The sequence below is a fragment of the Bos indicus genome, chromosome 10, assembly GCF_029378745.1.
Source record: "Bos indicus isolate NIAB-ARS_2022 breed Sahiwal x Tharparkar chromosome 10, NIAB-ARS_B.indTharparkar_mat_pri_1.0, whole genome shotgun sequence".
Lineage (NCBI taxonomy): Eukaryota > Metazoa > Chordata > Mammalia > Artiodactyla > Bovidae > Bos > Bos indicus.
In genome coordinates, this window is record NC_091769.1 from 53,475,741 (window position 1) to 53,494,733 (window position 18,993).

General features: G+C 36.6%; 1 protein-coding gene across 8 annotated transcripts in view; it reads left to right on the plus strand.

Moving 5' to 3' along the window:
• ZNF280D (zinc finger protein 280D) overlaps positions 1–18,993 on the plus strand; it is a 185,383-nt gene that overhangs the window by 9,711 nt on the left and 156,679 nt on the right. For 6 of the 8 annotated variants that reach the window (XR_011568657.1, XM_019968774.2, XM_070796686.1 and 3 more), the window contains 2 exons: positions 9,201–9,246; positions 17,476–17,622. Coding sequence is in view for 7 of the 8 variants with exons in the window: in XM_019968774.2 (XP_019824333.2) it covers positions 9,234–9,246; positions 17,476–17,622 (160 nt within the window). In the remaining variant the exon portion in view is untranslated. The remainder of the gene's footprint in view (positions 1–9,200; positions 9,247–17,475; positions 17,623–18,993) is intronic. The other 2 variants (XM_019968775.2, XM_019968777.2) reach the window with 1 other exon arrangement.

Sequence of the window (18,993 nt, forward strand, 5' to 3'; positions counted from 1 at the left end):
CTGTATTGGTGGAGTTATTGAGTTTGGAATTGATAAGTGACACAATAAAAGCATTATTTCAGGGAATTGATAATTTGATGATTTTATATTAAATGGATGAAAGCAGATCTGGATGCTGAGAGACAAAGTGAATCTTGTAAATCTGTTGCTATAGGTGTGCAGTTCTTAGGGCCTGAACAAGTACTTACAAATGGAAAGGCAAGGTTGGCTGTGGGAAATATTTTGAAGGAAGACTATAGAACTGAGGACTTGATAAGATATGATGAATGAAAGAGGGAAACACTGAAAAAAGTGCAAAAGGATGACAGTTTCATTTGTTACATTGTACTTGAGAGTTTCTGGAAAATATTTAGGTATAGTAGGTAGAGTACTAAAATTCTTCATTTCTAACTCCTAAGATGAACTTTAATAATTCAACTTTTTCAATTAGAGCAGTTTTTTTTTTTTTAACTGAAGTAATAATAAATTCCCCTTTTCCTTCAGTCTAGGCCAAAAATTTTTGTATACTAGATGTTTACAGTATTCAAGTTGGAAGGATCCTTAGGGATCTTGAAAGTGATTATTTTCAATTCATAATGCTTGAATTTTTCATTTTTCTTTAGTGATCTATCACTCTCAAGTTCATCTAATTTCCTGATATTTTAATTGCTGATTGTTTCATATATGTAATCTGCCTCCCTATTATTCTGATTTTGTTCTTGTTGTAGGCAAATAGTATGTGGTTGAAATCTTCGGCCTTTGAAGTGTCTGGGTTTGAATCCTTGCTCAGCCACTTAATTGTGTTTCTTTGGGGCCGGTACTTAACCTCTATAATTGGATTTCCACAGCTATAAAGCAAGGATAGTAATAGTGTCATAAAGGTTTTTGAGGATTAGATGAAATAATGAGTGTTTAATTAATTAGCTAATGGTAATGATATTATTATACATAATAACATAATTATTATAACTTATAGTTGTATGTAATGAACTCAGTAGTTGTTTTTAAGCTCAAACTAGAAATGAAAATCTCTGGTTTACTCAAAAACAAGTAAATATTAGCAGTGTTGTTATTGTTGTTATCATCACTTGAGCCACAGGATCAGGTCTTCCTCTTGCCTTTTTTCTTATGACAAACTTTAAAATATCTGTAAACACCTTTCATTTTTGCCATGCCTGCCCCAGTCTTATGTTTTTTCTATGTTAGAAATCTTAGTCTTTTGATTGGGACAAAGCTTTAATTCTAATTCCTGCTAGTGGGCGTTTGTTGTTCTTGCTACTCAACATCCATTCATCCTTAAGTCCCTTACCTTGGTAACATACATGTTGATTTTCCCTTGGGGAACCACCCCCTCCTCCAGTAGTTAACCTTGTGGTTGTGTGTCTATTACCAGGGGGATCAGTAGTGATTGATTTAGGGAAGGGCATATGACTTTAGCCAAGCCAGTCAACTTGAGTCAGAGCTGGTCCTCTTATCATTGTCCAAGTCTTGAATGTTGGAAGGTGTTAGTTGGAGCTGCGGTTTGTTCTTCGTGATGATGGGGTTTAGTCACTAAATCATGTCCTACTCTTTTGCAACCCCATGTAATTTGCCAAGCTCCTGTGTGCATGGGATTTCCCAGGCAAGAATACTGGAGTGGGTTGCTGTTTCCTTCTCCAGGGGATCTTCCTGACTAGGTATCGAACCCGTGTCTCCTGCATTGTCAGGTGGATTCTTAACCACTGAACCACCAGGGAGGTCCTGAGCTGCTGTAGTCCTTCACAATAGAAGGACCCTTTCGTAGGGTAGAATCAGAATAAAGGAAGTGAAACCTAGAGGTGGAGAGAGAAACACTAGGTTTACCGATCATTGTTTAAAATGTGCCTACAACTAATTCTGTAAAGGAGTCTATAAGTTCTCTTTTCCATAAACCAGTTTGTTGTTGTTTAGTCGCTCAATGGTGTCTGACTCTTTGAGACCCCATGGACTACAGCATGCCAGGCTTCCGTGTCCCTCACCTCTTCTGGAGTTTGCTCAAACTCAGGTCCATTGAATTGGTGATGCCATCCAACTATCTCATCCTCTGTCATCCCCTTCTCCTCCTGCCTTCAGTCTTTCCCAGCATCAGGGTCTTTTCCAGTGGTTGGCTCTGCCCATCAGGTGTCCAGAGTATTGGAGCCTCAGCTTTTGGCATCAGTCCTTCCAATGAATATTATGGATTGATTTCCTTTAGGATTGACTGATTTGATTTTCTTGTTGTTCAAGGGACTCTTAAGAGTCTTCTCTAGCACCACAGTTCAAAGACATCAGTTCTTTGGCGCTCAGCCTTTTTTATTGTCCAGCTCTGACATCTGAACATAACTACTGGAAAAACCATAGCTTTGACTATACGGACCTTTGTAGGTAAAGTAATGTCTCTGCTTTTTAATATGCTGTTTAGGTTTGTCATTGTTCTTCTTCCAACGAGCAAGCGTCTTTTAATTTCATGGCTGCAGTCATTGTCCACAGTGATTTTGGAGCCCAAGAAAATAAAATCTGTCACCGGTTCCATCATTTCCCCATCTGTTTGCTCTGAAGTGATGTGACGGGATGCCAGGATCTTCATTTTTTGAATGTTGAGTTTTAAGCCAGCTTTTTCACTCATCTATTTCACCATCATCAAGAGGCTCTTTAGTTCCTCTTCTCTTTCTGCCATAAGGGTGGTGTTATCTGCATATCTGAGGTTACTGATATTTCTCCTGGCAATCTTGATTCCAGCCTGTGCTTCATTCAGCCTGGCATTTTGCATGATGTACTCTGAATATAAGTTAAATAAGTAGGGTGACAATATACAGCCTTGACGTACTCCTTTTCCTATTTGGAACCAGTCTGTTGTTCCATGTCCAGTTCTAACTGTTGCTTCCTGACCTGCATACAGGTTTCTCAAGAGGCAGGTCAGGTGGTCTGGTATTCCCATCTCTTTCAGAATTTTCCACAGTTTATTGTGATCCACACAGTCAAAGGCTTTGGCATAGTCAATAAAGCAGAAATAGATGTTTTTCTGGAACTCTCTTGCTTTTTCCATGATCCAGCGGATGTTGGCAATTTGATCTCTGGTTCTTCTGCCTTTCCTAAAACCAGCTTAAACATCAGGAAGTTCACGGTTCACGTATTGCTGAGGCCTGGCTTAGAGAATTTTGAGCATTACTTTACTAGTGTGTGAGATGAGTGCAATTGTGCAGTAGTTTGAGCATTCTTTGGCATTGCCTTTCTTTGGGATTGGAACGAAACTGACCTTTTGCAGTCCTGTGGCTACTGCTGAGTTTTCCAAATTTGCTGGCATATTGAGTACAGCACTTTCACAGCATCATCTTTCAGGACTTGGAATAGCTCAACTGGAATTCCATCACCTCCACTAGCTTTGTTCGTAGTGATGCTTTCTAAGGCCCACTTGACTTCACATTCCAGGATGTCTGGCTCTAGGTCAGTGATCACACCATCATGATTATCTGGGTTGTGAAGATCTTTTTGTGTACAGTTCTTCTGTGTATTCTTGCCATCTCTTCTTAATATCTTCTGCTTCTCTTAGGTCCATACCATTTCTGTCCTTTATTGAGCTCATCTTTGCATGAAATGTTCCTTTGGTATCTCTGATTTTCTTGAAGAGATCCCTAGTCTTTCCCATTCTGTTGTTTTCCTCTATTTCTTTGCATTGATCACTGAGGAAGGCTTTCTTATCTCTTCTTGCTATTCTTTGGAACTCTGCATTCAGATGCTTATATCTTTCCTTTTCTCCTTTGCTTTTCGCTTCTCTTCTTTTCACAGCTATTTGTAAGGCCTCCCCTTACAGCCATTTTGCTTTTTTGCATTTCTTTTCCATGGGGATGGTCTTGATCCCTGTCTCCTGTAGAATGTCACAAACCTCATTCCATGGTTCATCAGGCACTCTATCAAATCTAGGCCGTTAAAACTATTTCTTATGGATTTGATTTAGGTCATACCTGAGTGGTCTAGTGGTTTTCCCCACTTTCTTCAATTTAAGTCTGAATTTGCCAATAAGGAGTTCATGATCTGAGCCACAGTCAGCTCCTGGTCTTGTTTTTGCTGACTGTATAGAGCTTCTCCATCTTTGGCTGCAAAGAATATAATCAATCTGATTTCGATGTTGGCCATCTGGTGATGTCCACGTATAGAGTCTTCTCTTGTGTTGTTGGAAGAGGGTGTTTGTTATGACCAGTGTATTTTCTTGGCAAAACTCTATTAGTCTTTGCCCTGCTTCATTTCATATTCCAAGGCCAAATTTGCCTGTTACTCCAGGTGTTTCTTGACTTCCTACTTTTGCATTCCAGTCCCCTATGATGAAAAGGACATCTTTTTTTGGGTGTTAGTTCTAGAAGGTCTTGTAGGTCTTCATAGAACCGTTCAACTTCAGCTTCTTCAGCATACTGTTTTTTTAAAAGGTGATAAATTTGGAGAGAAGTGGCAGGTCAAGGGAAAAAGGGTTTGGGCTTCTAGGAGTGATAAATTGAGGGAATGTACATACATGTATGGGGGAAATTAATCTAAGATAAGGACTGTTTTAGTAAGATTTGTTTGTGCAGAGCCATCTGACAGGGACTTTCTGTCTCCAGTGATAATGGTAGTTTTTCCTCCTCCTGAAGTGGGAGAAGGGAAGGGGAAGACCTTTGCAATGGGAAATTATGTTCTGCTTTTAGACATGTAAGAGGAGGGCAGAGAGCTTTTTTGGTGTTTCCTTCTTAATTGCCAAAGTGGCATATTTTGATGCCCTACATGAGTAAGGCATCTGTGTGGATTTCTCCTAATTTCAGAGTATTAAAGTGTTAATTCTTTGATTACCTTCAGAGAATGAAGTTTAGGAGATGGACAGGAGAAGCTGGCCAAATTGCTTTTTCACCCTTAGTCTTGGAAATAGCTAGGGCAAGCTCTTTTACCCTAGCTAAAAGACCTAAAATTTCCCTATCCTTATTCTAATCTCATTTGTAGACCACTCTTCCTTCATACTGAGTCCCAACGCTTCTCTGTTTGCATCTTTACTCTTAAGATTCCTAAATGAGTCATCTTTTTGTAAAATGACATTTGAAATTTTTAAAAAAAATTAAACTACATATGTCCATATTCTCCCCTTTTAAGGTCCTTTTCTCCATTTCTTGAAGTGACTAATTCCAGAATAAAAATTCAGATAACAGAGTGTTTCAGAAATCGGATGAGATTTAATGAAATTATTTTTGAGTTTCTGTGATCCCCCAATATTTTGTCTGCAGTATTTTAGCTGCTAGTGGTCAGATGTTTTCAGTTGTGCGTTTTGTTTGGTTGGAATGTACACTTTTCAAGAATAAGTCTGGTTTTTAACAGTAACAACTAGACTGACTCTGAAAAAGATAGATGCTTAGCTTTCTAACAATAAAATAAAGTCATAAAAGGAGGAAATACTGATTTAAAATGTTATCTGCTTAATATTTTTAAATAAAATTATAATAATTTTATTTATAAAATTTATTATTTAAGTACCTGAATTTATGAAACCAAATTTTTGTGGGTCTCTCAATATACAGGTTTATTGCTTATGATTTAAGGTTTCTGTTTGTGTGACTTGTCTTAGAATGCCAAATTAGATATAATAATTCTCTGCTTTTCTGATCATGTTAAAATTAATTTCCATGATAGGCTCAATAGGTGATGGATGTTAAGCTGAGTTTTAAACATGATTCTTCTTCCTCAAAAGACTGTATGATTCTAAGAAAATAAACAGATTAAAATTAATTTTCTAGTATCTCCTTGAGATAGTTGAAAATTCTTGAGAGATCATAAAACAAGGATTGGAAATACTAGATTGTTACTCATAGTTCAGAACCCACTTTGACTGCTTAAAGCTCTGTTCATTTGGGATTAGAATTCTAAAATTACAGACCTCCATTTCAGTATGCCATTAATGACAAAGACTAAAAGAACTGTTTATAAAATGAAATAGAACATAAACCAAAGCTTTGGAGTCAGTGAAATGATGTGAATGCTTGATTATTTGGGGAAATTTGTGAGAGGAGAAAAGTGACAAATCAAATTTAGCAGTGTTGGTAAACCATAAGTATGTGTTATATGCGTATGACGGTTTAGCATTTTTTATGTTAATAAGTGTTTTAACTAGTTTATAAATGCTTTTTTTTTAAAGATGAAAGTATCACAGGATAGATTTGGCTGCCACATTCCAGAATGTTTATTTAGCTTTATAAAAGCTAAACTTTTGTGAGGAATACTACTGTAGTGAAGATCCTGTATGACAAAGTGATTTCTAAATGTGCAAATGATAACTTATAAATTGCAATGTAATAATGAAATTGTGATCTGTTCTTATAGTTCTTTAAAATGAGATTTAGCCTAGAGTTAAAAGTGGTTAAGACTTATTCAGTGATTTATGCGTGCCTGGCACTGAGCTATGTGCTTTGTGTTTATTATTTCATTTAATCTTCATCATAACTGTGAAATAAATATATATATATATATACACATATATATGCATATATACATAAATGTGTGTGTGTGTGTGTGTGTATGTGTATGTAGGCAGGGTACAGAGATTACTAACTTGGCCAAGGTCATATAGCTAATAAGTGGTTGAGTCAGAGTTTGAACCTGTTGTTCTCCACTGAGTTTTACTATTTCATAGTTAGTAAATATTTAAAGTATACAGTAAAGTATAAAAAGCTGAATTTAGCCTTAGGGATCGTTCAGTTGAACTGAGAGCTGAGACCCAGAATTGTGAGGTAACTGGACTAAAAGTTGTGGTAGTGCTGGGGCTATGACTTGGTTCTTCCGACTTCTAGCCTAGTCCTCTTTTTATGTGTAGACTCTACAGCTGTGGTTTGTGGAATGGCTTAATTTTTCCTTTTTCAGAGAGTACGTAGGACTAAATTCATTACCTTTATTATTTAACAGTGACATCACATGAGGTGATATCTGTCAGTGGCTAAAAGTAAAATTTTCAAACAGTTAAAAATTTAAACCTCACATTTCCTTTGACTTCCTTAAGATATAGTTTAATTTTAGATACATAAAATCTGAAACAAAAAATAACAAAGTAGGAATTATTTATGCAAGCAGTCTCCAAAAGACAGTGATATAATCTAAAAAGTCTTATAAGTCATTTACTTGGAATTCATTTGGAAACAAGTGTATTAAACATGATCATGAAATTTCTACCTCTGTCAGTAGCTGAAGTGTAGTGTATTCTCTTTTTCTAGCTGTTTTGGAGCCAAGTCTGAGCTGTAGAAGCTGTAGGAGCTTTGAGATTTCCACTGCATATCTTTGTTGGATATTTCATCTCAGTGGTAGCTGATTTAGCCTTCATAGAATTCTATGGCTTACCACCAAAATTCTGAAGTAGTGACTTACAAGATTTTTACTTTGATAGTTTTGGCATGCTCCAGAGGCTGACATGCCAAAGGAATCCATGAAAGTATATATTGATCAGAATGAAATATGGCAGTGACTCTTTAGACTAACGTTGTCCAATAGAAATGTTCTGTAGCTGCACTTTCCAATGCAGTAGCCACCAGCTGTTTGTGGCTTTGAGCATTTGCAGTGTGGTTGGTGAAACTGAGGAACTGAATTTTAAATTTTATTTAGTTTTAATTACATAGTCACATGTGGCTAGTAGCTACTGTATTACACAGTGCAGCTTTTGACTGAAATTGCAATTCTAATTACCAGTGTTTTAGTGTCTTTGCTGGTGTATCAGTGGAGGTTCCTAAGTAGCTACTACGATCCTCAGGCCTTTAAAGTAGATCATCTTAAAGTCATCTTTATAGTCATGTGTGCATACTCTGTCACTAAGTTGTGTCAGACTCTTTGCAGCTCCATGGACTGTAGCCTACCAGGCTCCTCTGTCCACGAGGTAGTGGATATCTTGTTCACATGGACAGGTCATTTATTAATTGAATATTTGTAAATTGCATACTGATTTTAAAGTTCTGCTAAATGATGTTTTTATGATCACTTAACAAAAATGTTATATTTGAGTTTCATAGGCTGTGTAATTGAAGCTGTTAAAGAATATTCTGTATTCTTGATACTAGTAGGTCCTTAATGTGAGCAAGAATTGTATGTATTATCTATACATACCTCTGATGTTAGTATAGGGGCAGGCTACAACTATTCAAATAACTGAGTTAAAGAATAACCTGAGAACCTGGTGAATGTAGTTGATATTAAAATTTACTGAATTTAGTTCATATTTAATATTATATAAATATTCACTAGAGTCTCTTGTTCTTGTATTTTAAACAGTTAATAGCAATAGATTCTGAAATTAAAAAAATTTCTTCATGGGGTCTGATTCAATCCAAATAACTTGAAAATTATTGGATAAAATGCAGGAAAATTTGCTTTAGTCAGCCTGAGAATAAAGAGGAATGTGAAGATTGTATTAACTGTGTATCTCAGTATTTTAGGTTTCTGTTATCTGATTTTTTCCTTTTTTTGCTTTATAACTATAACATGAGGTTTTTAAAAATATCTGCATATTTAAAAAATATGTATGCTGCTGTATGTGTGGGAATCCAGAAAACAGATTGTTTTAAATAAGACGGTTCAAAATTTTGAAAATTTATTTTAGCAACATTTGTTTTGAATTTTAGACATAATAGATTATGAATTTTTGAAGGCAAGTACTATGACTTATTTATCTATGTTTTTCCCCAAGAACTTAGCCCCATTACCTTACATATAGGAAAAAATGACTGTGATTAGTTTGAGTAATTATTTGAATGAAGTAATCTACGATAAAGTACTATATCCAACTAGTTTTTGTCCTTTTGAGTTCATTGATTAGAAAACCCAGAAAAACATAAACTAAAATTGATTTATGATTATGTTTTCATATGGAAACAGTTATATTTATATCTGAAATGTGAAGACTCAGCAACAGTTAAAGGTTAATGTCAGCATCTGAATGTTCAGATTTAATACAATACTATACTATGAGGTGATTATTCATTTCTACAGAAGGATGCTTTTAAAAAACTTTATATATAGTAATTTCAGACTTGCTCAAATATTAAGGGCTTAATGGAATCACCATTTTACTTAATAAATTTGAGTTCATTCAAGAATGAACCAATTATGTAGAGTCAGTTAAATATTTATATTAGACTTATCAAATTTAAACTTGAGCTTTTTATATGAGAAAAGGTTAAACATGTATGTATTTAATGAAATCCACTTTAATGCTAGTTATCTTTATTTTATAGTAAAGAAAACTGAGGTATAACTTGCTGCCTTGTATGGAGTCACATGGTGAGTTTGAAGATCAAAATTAGATCCAAGAACTTCTGAATTTCAAGTTTCATTTTTCAGTATTTGGCTTTACTTAAAGAGACTCATAAAATTGACTGATATCATGTATCAGTACTTAGATAACAGTTTACAGAAAATCAACTTTTCATCTTGATTGGTGGCAACCTTTTTCAGCCAAAAAGTAAGTGTTGTTGCTAGGATAGATACTAGTGTTCAGTTCAGTTCAGTTGCTCAGTCATGACTGACTCTTTGTGACCCCAGGGACTGCAGCACGCCAGGCTTCTCTGTCCATCACCAACTCCTGGAGCTTGCTCAAACTCATGTCCATTGAGTCGGTGATGCCATCCAACCATCTCATCCTCTGTTGTCTCCTTATTCTCCTACCTTCAGTCTTTCCCAACATCAGGGTCTTTTCCATTGAGTCAGTTCTTCGTATCAGGTGGCCAAAGTATTGGAGCTTCAGCTTCACCATCAGCCCTTCCAATGAGTATTCAGGACCAATTTCCTTTAGGATTAACTGGTTGGATCTCCTTAATGTCCAAGGGATTCTCAAGACTCTTCCAACACCACAGTTTAAAATAATCAATTCTTCGGTGCTCAGCTTTTTTTATGGTCCAGCTCTCCCATCCATACAGGACTACTGGAAAAACCATGGCTTTGACTAGATGGACCTTTGTCGGCAAAGTATCGTCTCTGCTTTTTAATATGCTGTCTAGGTTTGTCATAGCTTTTCTTCCAGGGAGCAAGCATCTTTTAATTTCATGGCTGCAGTCACCATCTGCAGTGATTTTGGAGCCCAAGAAAATAAAGTCTGTCACTGTCTCCATTGTTTCAAGGTAAATTAAATGTGTTCAAGCAGGACATGGCAAGAGTGAACATTGATATACTAGGAATCAGTGAACTAAAATGGATAGGAACGGGCAAATTTAATTCAGATGACCATTATAACTACTTCTGCAGGCAAGAATCCCTTAGAAGAAATGGAGTAGCCCTCATAGTCAACAAAAGAGTCTAAAATGTAGCATGTGGGTGCAGTCTTCAAAACAGCAGAATGATCTCAGTTCGTTTCCAAGGCAAGCCATTCAGCATCACAGTAATCCAAGTCTGTGCCCCAATCACTGATGCCAGCGAAGCTGAAGTTGACCAGTTCAATGAAGACCTACTTCTAGAACTAACTCCAAAAAAAGATGTCCTTTCCATCATAGAGGATTGGAATGCAAAAATAGGAAGTCAAGAGATACCTGGAGTAACAGGCAAGTTTGGCCTGGGAGTACAAAATGAGGCAGGGTGAAGGCTAACAGTGTCAAGAGAACGTACTGGTCATAGCAAACATCTTTTCCAGCAACCCAAGAGATGACTCTACATATGGACATCACCAGATAGTCGGTACTGAAATCAGATTGATTATGTTCTTTGCAGCCAAAGATAGAGAAGCTATATACAGTCAGCAAAAACAAGACTTGGAGCTGACTGTGACTTAGGTCATGAGCTTCTTAGTGCAAAATTCAGGCTTAAATTGAAGAAAGTAAGGAAAACAACTAGGCCATTCAGGTTTTGGGCATTCCCAAGTAGCACTAGTGGTAAAGAACCTGCCTGCCAATGAAGGAGACATAAGAGGCACAGGTTCGATCCCTGGGAAGATCTCTGGACGAGGAAATGGCAGCCCACTCCACTATTCTTGCCTGGATCAACTCCCTTATGATTATACAGCAGAGGTGATGAATAGATTCAAGGGATTAGATCTGGTAGACAGTGCCTGAAGAACTATGGACGAAGGTTCATAGCATTGTACAGGTGGCAGTTTACCAAAACTGTCGCAAAGAGAAAGAAATGGAAGAAGGCAAAGTGGTTGTCTGAGGAGGCTTAACAGATATCTGAGGAAAGAAGAGAAGCGAAAGTTAAAGATATACTGCAGTGAATGCAGAGTTCCAGAAAATAGCAAGGAGAGACAAGAAGACCTTTTTCAATGAACAATGCCAAGAAATAGAGGAAAACTATAGGGAGAGACCAGAGATCTCTTCAGGAAAATTGGAGATTACAAGGGAGCATTTCATGCAAGGATGGGCATGATAAAGGACAGAAACGGTCAGGACCTCACAGAAAGAGAAGTGATTAAGAAGAGGTGGCAAGAATATGGGTGGTAAGAGTCAATTCTTCTCATCAGGTGGCAGAAGTATTGGAGCTTCAGCCTCAGCATCAGTCCTTCCAATGAATATTCAGGACTGATTTCCTTTAGGATGGACTGGTTTGCTCTCCTTACTATCCAAGGGACTCTGAAGAGTCTTCTCCAACACCACAACACAACTTCGGTGCTCAGCTTTCTTTATGGTCCAGCTCTCACATCCATACATAACTACTGGAAAAACCATAGCTTTGACTAGACGGCCCTTTGTTGGCAAAGTAATGTCTCTGCTTTTTAATATGCTGTCTAGGTTGGTCGTAACTTTTCTTCCAAGGAGCAAGCGTCTTTTAATTTCATGGCTGCAGTCACCATCTGCAGTGATTTTGGAGCCAGAGAAAATAAAGTCTGTCACTGTTTCCATTGTTTCCCCAATCTGTTTGCCATGAAGTGATGGGACTGGATCACCTGACCAGATGCCAGGATCTTTTTTTTTTAAATGCTGAGTTTTAAGCCAGCTTTTTCACTTTCCTCTTTCACTTTTATCAAAAGGCTGTTTCTTCTTCCCTTTCTTCCATAAGGGTGGTGTCATCTACATATCAGATTTTTCTTTTCTTTTCTTTTTTCTTGAGGATAAAAAGGAGCTATTTATTTGTTAATAAAAAGAAAAATAGGTGAAAGATATGAACAGATATTTTACCAAGAAGACATACAGATGCCAAATAAACCATGTGGAAAAAGGAAGATCAACATTATGATTCCTTGCTGCTGCTGCTAAGTCACTTCAGTCGTGTCCGACTCTGTGCGACCCCATAGACGGCAGCCCACAAGGCTCCCCCGTCCCTGGGATTCTCCAGGCAAGAACACTGAAGTGGGTTGCTATTTCCTTCTCCAACACATGAAAGTGAAAAGTGAAAGCGAAGTCGTTCAGTCGTGTCCGACTCTTTGCGACCCCATGGACTACAGCCTACCAGGCTGCTCTGTCCATGGGATTTTCCAGGCAAGAGTACTGGATTAGGGTGCCATTGCCTTCTTTGTACATAGCAGATTTTTCTCCTGGCAATCTTGATTCTAGCTGTGCTTCATCCAGCCTGGCATTTCACATGATGTACTCTGCATGTAAGTTAAATAAGAAGGGAAACAATATACAGCCTTGATGTACTCCTTTCCCAATTTAGAACCAGTCTGTTGTTCCATGTCTGGTTCTAACTGTTGCTTCCTGACCTGCATACAGATTTCTCAGGAGGCAAGTCAGGTGGTCTGATATTCCCATCTCGTGAAGAATTTTCCACAGTTTGTTTGATCCACACAGTCAAAGTCTTTAGTGTAGTCAATGAAGTAGATGTAGGTATTTTCCTGGAATTCTCTTGCTTTTTTGATGATCCAGTGGATGTTGGCAAATTGATCTCTGGTTCCTCTGCCTTTTCTAAATCCAGCTTGAACAATCTGGAAGTTCTTGGTTCACATACTGTTGAAGCCTAGCTTGGAGAATTTTGAACATTACTTTGCTAATGTGTGAGATGAGTGCAGTTGTGTGGTAGTTTGAGCATTCTTGGGCATTGCCTTTCTTTGGGATGGGAATGAAAACTCACCTTTCCAGTCCTGTGGCCGTTGCTGAGTTTTCCAAATTTGTTGGCATATTGAGTGCAGCACTTTAACAGCATCATCTTTTAGGATTTGAAATAGCTCAGCTGGAATTCTATCATGTCCACTAGCTTGTTCGTAGTGATGCTTTCTAAGGCCCACTTGACTTTGTACTCTAGGATGTCTGGCTCTAGGTGAGTGATCTCACCATCATGGTTATCCTGGATCATTAAGACTTGTTTTTTTGTATAGTTCTTCTGTGTATTCTTGCCACCTCTTCTTAATATCTTCTGTTTCTGTTAGGTCCATACCATTTCTGTCCTTTATTGAGCCCTTCTTTGCATGAAATGTTCCCTTGGTATCTCTCATTTTCTTGAAGAGATCTCTAGTCTTTCCCATTCTATTGTTTTCCTCTATTTCTTTGCATTGATCACTTAGGAAGGCTTTCTTATGTTTCTTTTATGCATAGGCAAAATCTAATTATTTCTAAAAATATTATAAAGCTGTCATGTATCTTCAAAAATTATTTCTCAACAACATATCCTGAATATATTGACAATGGCAGTGCCATGCTAAAGAGTGAGGTGGAAGACCTTTGTTTTCTCCATGAGTTTGATAGATCTGTCATAGCAAAGTATTATAGAGTAGATGACTTAACAGAAACTTATTTTCTCATATTTCTGGAGGCTAGATGTCTAAGATCTAGGTATTTTTGAGTGACTTGAAGGAAGGATATATTTCAGGCCTCTCCTTTGCTTATAGATGGTCATCTGCTTCCTATGTCTTCAAATGGTCTTACCTCTGTACATGTATATGTGTCCTGATCTGCTCTTCTCTTATGGACAATGATCATAATGTATTAGCGCCCACTCTCATAATCTCACTTTAACTTACTTCTTTAAAGATTCTGCCTCCAAATATATACACATTGTGAGGTACTGATGGTGAGGACTTCAGAATATGAATTTTGGAGAAACTCAGTTTAGTTCGTAACATGTACCAACTAGAAATATAGGATATTTTTAATATTGGTATTTAATGAATTTCCCTAATCTTTTAAAAGTAGGCATTGCTTGACTTCACCTACTTTCCTGGTTTTAGATTATTATATATGTCTGTACTGCCTATCTTATATGTAGAGTGAAATATACTGTCAAGGAGCTCATTTTGCCTTAAATGTAGTAATGTTTTTAATCATTTGACTTGAAGAATTCTATATAACTATTAAAACAGTATAGTTTAGAAAAGAAAGGGATCATTTCATGATATTGATGACATTTGGGAAAATGAGAAGGCCTTATTTATTTATATATTTTTTGGTAGGTGGACTACTAAACATTTAAGTAATTATAGACCAGGAAATGATTTAAGGTACATTTATAGAAGGGAAAATTCTTTTAAATTTGTAAAAGAATGGCACCTACTTTAATAAGGTATTTCCTGTGTATGACATCTCCAAAGTACTGTTTCAATTAGCACTATCTTTTAAGACGGTGGTAGAACATTGTCTTAAGTTTGAGTCAAAAGAGAAATGGCATTGCTTTATTATAATAAAAAATGACCTCTAGAAGTTACCACCTTTAATTCATAATGATATCATTGTCTAAGCCAGAACCTTTGAGCCCTGGAGGTTTTTTCCTTTTGAAGTCTCCGTCTGTCCTATACCCCCACTCCAGTACTCTTGCCTGGAAAATTGCATGGACGGAGGAGCCTGGTAGGCTGTAGTCCATGGGGTCGCTAAGAGTCAGACACGATTGAGAGACTTCATTTTCACTTTTCACTTTCCTGCATTGGAGAAGGCAATGGCACCCCACTCCAGTACTCTTGCCTGGAGAATCTCACGGGTGGAGGAGCCTGGTAGGCTGCAGTCCATGGGGTCGCTAAGAGTCAGGCACAACTGAGTGACTTCACTTTCACTTTTCACTTTCCTTCATTGGAGAAGGAAATGGCAACCCACTCCAGTGTTCTTGCCTGGAGAATCCCAGGGACGGGGGAGCCTGGTGTGCTGCTGTCTATGGGGTTGCACAGAGTCGGACATGACTGAAGTGACTAAGAGCAGCAGCAGCATCCTGTCCTATACAGACAGACAGGTAGACAGACAGACATTTTGTTGTTTAGTCGCTCAGTCATGTTCAACTCTTTGCCACCCCATGGATTGCAGCTCACCAGGCTTCCCTGTCCTTCACTATCTCCCTGAGTTTGCTCAAGCTCACGTCCATTGAGTCAGTGATGCCATCCAGCCATCTCCTCCTCTGTCGCCCTCTTCTGCCCTCAGTCTTTCCCAGCATCAGGGTCTTTTCCTATGAGTTGGCCCTTGTGTGTGTGTGTGTGTATATACACACACGCATATGTATATATACCCTCTTTATATATCACTTGTACCCATCTCCATTCCTATTACTTTAGTTTAGAACTTTAATACTGTATCTCTTTTTTTCCCTCCTCTGCTACTCTTACTCTTCCTTTTTCTCCTTCATCTCAGCTTAAAGTATACACATAGTTTTAAATAAAGCAAACAACTTAAAAAGACTATGTGGTTTAGCCTCAGTTTCTTAAAAAGTGCTTATGTGCGTATATATTTGTGCTTTCCGTTGCATAGTCAGTTTTAACCATTTTCTGGTACTATTCTGTCATGAGGATTTTTGCTTTTTACAGCTATCCCTTCCTTCCCTCTAAGTGTCTCCCAATTTTTGGTTAAATCTGTATTTGATATTTTCATTATGATGTCCATATAAACACTATTTACTGATGAGCATGGTAGTATGCTATTCATATGCTATTATATATAGAATAGCATGTGAGGGAATACATTTTTTACTTGTTTGTTTACCCAGCAATGAATACTTTTCATGTTTTTTGATTTGCTAACTTTTATTAACGTCTATAGCTAAATCTTCTCACACCCTCAAGAACATCTCAGTTCAATTTTCAGTATGTTGAAATCTGTCAGGTAGTATAAAATTTTATATTTTAATCATCTTTTCTTTGGCCTCCTGGAGATGTTCCTCCTGAAGGTACTGTTCTCAGGCGTTAGTCTAGACTGGCTGTTCTTTAGGCCTGCTGAACTTCTGTTGTCCTGGAACTTTGTACTGTGTTGAATGCCATGTTTTCTACATCCTGTGTCTTCCTCTTTCTTTACTGAGTCTCTTGTTTTGGTGGATTCTATAGTAACTTCAGGAGAACGAGTGCCTGGGAAGTAAATTTTCTGTGATGTTGCTGATCCTTACTCTTAAACTTAAATGAAAAGTTTGGATTTTCTAAATTGAAATATAATTTTGGTAAGAATTTTTAAAGAATTGTTTTACTGTGTTCTAGTTTCTGTTCTTATTACTCTTAATCTTTTGTATATGACCTGTTTCTGTTCCCTAACTCCCAATCCCTGAAGATATTCTCTTTATCTTTTTTGTTCTGAAATTTGGCAGTGATATGTCCTGGTATAACTTTTTTCTTGATTGTTGTAGTGAGTGTTAATGGGATCTTTCAGCTCAGAGATTATTGTCTTCTGATCTTGGAAATTTTCTTGCATTATTTCTTTGATAACTTACCCCCTGCTTTCTCTCTATTCTCTTTCTATAAATTTAAGTGTTGTACCTTTAAATTGATTTTCTAACAACCTTGTATTCTCTGTTTTGTTTGTGTGTGTGTGTGTGTTTATATACATTTTTTTTTTTCAGTTCTGAGGACATTTGTTTTTTTAAGTGAATGAAAAAATTTTGGCTATTGTATTTTAAATCCTATTTTGTCATTACTTTTTATAACATCCTTTTTGGTCTCATATCTCTGAAGATGCTAACTATATTTTCTCTAATATTTGTCTTTCTTTTTGTACCTCTTTTCCTAAGGGTTCTTTCTCTGTTTTATTGATTTTGGTCTGGAAGACAAGAGGTTTTTCTAAAATTTCTGGTGCTTATTGGTTGTATATTTAACAACAAGGCACTAAAATGCTTCTATGCTTGGTCAGAACTTCTAGGATGGTGATATTTTACTGTATGTTCTTTGGTCTGTTTCTTCAGGCAAGAAATTTTCCCTGATTGGAATAAATCTCACTTTGTTCTTTTATTTTAGTCTAGCATCTCATCCTTTCTTTGCTATGTACCTGACATACCTGAATTGGGTTCAGTTTTTCTGTTCTCTCTCCCATCTGTTGCCTTTTATTCTTAGTTTGTCTCTCATTTGTTAGTACATTTTTTCCCAGATAATGGTTCAGTGCAATCTTTTTCATAGATAATCATATTCCAGGTGTATGACTGAAACTGACTTTGTTCCCAAATGTTCTGTCCACTGTAAATAACTACTATCAACCATTATCTATCAATCATCTCTTTATCTAAGTTTTACTAGTTTAAATCTTAGAGAGTGAACTCTGAGTTTCTCACTATTGCTGCCATGTACTAACTGTGAATATCAACTCAGAAATTGCTATTAGGATTATTAAAGTAGATCTTAAATCTCCTACTATGTATTACAAAAATGTATTTATTTTTCTTTTTGAAAATAAGGTTTGCTTCTCTCCTTTTGAAAATTAGATAATTCAAAAATGGCAGAGCTCTTTATGGAATGTGAAGAAGAAGAGTTGGAACCATGGCAGAAGAAAGTAAAAGAGGTTGATGATGATGATGATGATGAACCGATCTTTGTTGGAGAGATATCAAGTTCAAAACCAGCAATTTCAAGTGAGCATTTACTTTCAGTAAACCCCAGTTTTCTAAGATACCATTTCTAATGGAAAACCTTGTGAACTCTCTTATATGCATTTAATTAAGTCCTTGTTCCTTTGTAAGGAGTTAAGGATGAAAGATTGGGTGGGAAATTGGTAAGAATTTCAGAATTAAAGTTTTAAAATCGGGAACTTATGGAAGGAGCTAAGAAGTTAAAATATCAGATGTGAGAAAACTAAATGGACTAAGACAAACTGGTGACATCAGAAGTTTTTCATAATAGAAATCATAATTTTTAGTGGAGCCAAGTAACCTGTTTATCTTTTTGTTCATTTTCTTTTTTTCCCCCCCTCACTTAAAACCCAGAAATAGAAGAGTTTAGAATATTTTGCTTAAAATGTTAGAATACACTAAGTATGTTTAGGTTAGTCTTAGATAGGGGTTCTCACATGCAAGCAGCTGCCTCATTGCAGTGACATTTATAGTAGCTACAAAATTCATAGGCAGTGAATGATTTCAGTTAAGAGTAATTGGATTTGCCATTGTTATAATGTTAAAGACAAATGGCTCTTGTTAAAACATCCACTCAGTAATGTATGGAAGTACAGAGAAGTAATGTATACATTTCAGGGGAGAAAGAGAAAATAGATCCCTTCCCATTGCACTTACATGTGTTTTGTTTGCTTAAGTCAGGAGAATTTACCAAAGCTCATAACCAGCATACTAGTGTTTTGTTTTGTTTTGCCAAAATCAGTGCTTAAAAGTATAACAGAGAGACTGCTTTCAAATTTTCTGAAAGCCTGATTCTTTCTTCTATTGCCTCTAAGCTTGGAATGACACTTTTTTTTTTTTCAGTTTTATCAGAGGGAGACTAGCTTAACTGATGAAATTCTGAATAGCATTTTTTGTGGAAGATTGATAATCACTCAAAAGAGGTTCTGAATGGAGTGCTACTTTGATTATAAATTGAACTAGGTGTGGTGGCATACTTGTTGCTGATAGTGGAACATAATTATACATTCTCTTAATTACTGTTTCTAGTTGCTATAATTATTTTATATGGGAATATTACCATATTGCAAAATTGTTACTCAAATTGTCTTACTGAAAACAAGACAATTAAGACTTAAATTGAATTTATACTGATTTTTAGATGACTCTTAACAGTGTTCAAATAGAAAAATGTATGTTAATTTTAAAATAATTGTCAGAAGGAGACTGATCCCAGTAGAATTTCTTTTCTGTACTCTTAAGATGCAGAATTTAAATGATTGTATTGTTGCTTTTGTATAAGCCATAAAATATTTTAACATATGGAGTATGAGCTAAATGTTTATATATGTCGCCACAAAGGAAGGTAAAAAATTTTTTATTGTAGAATACAAA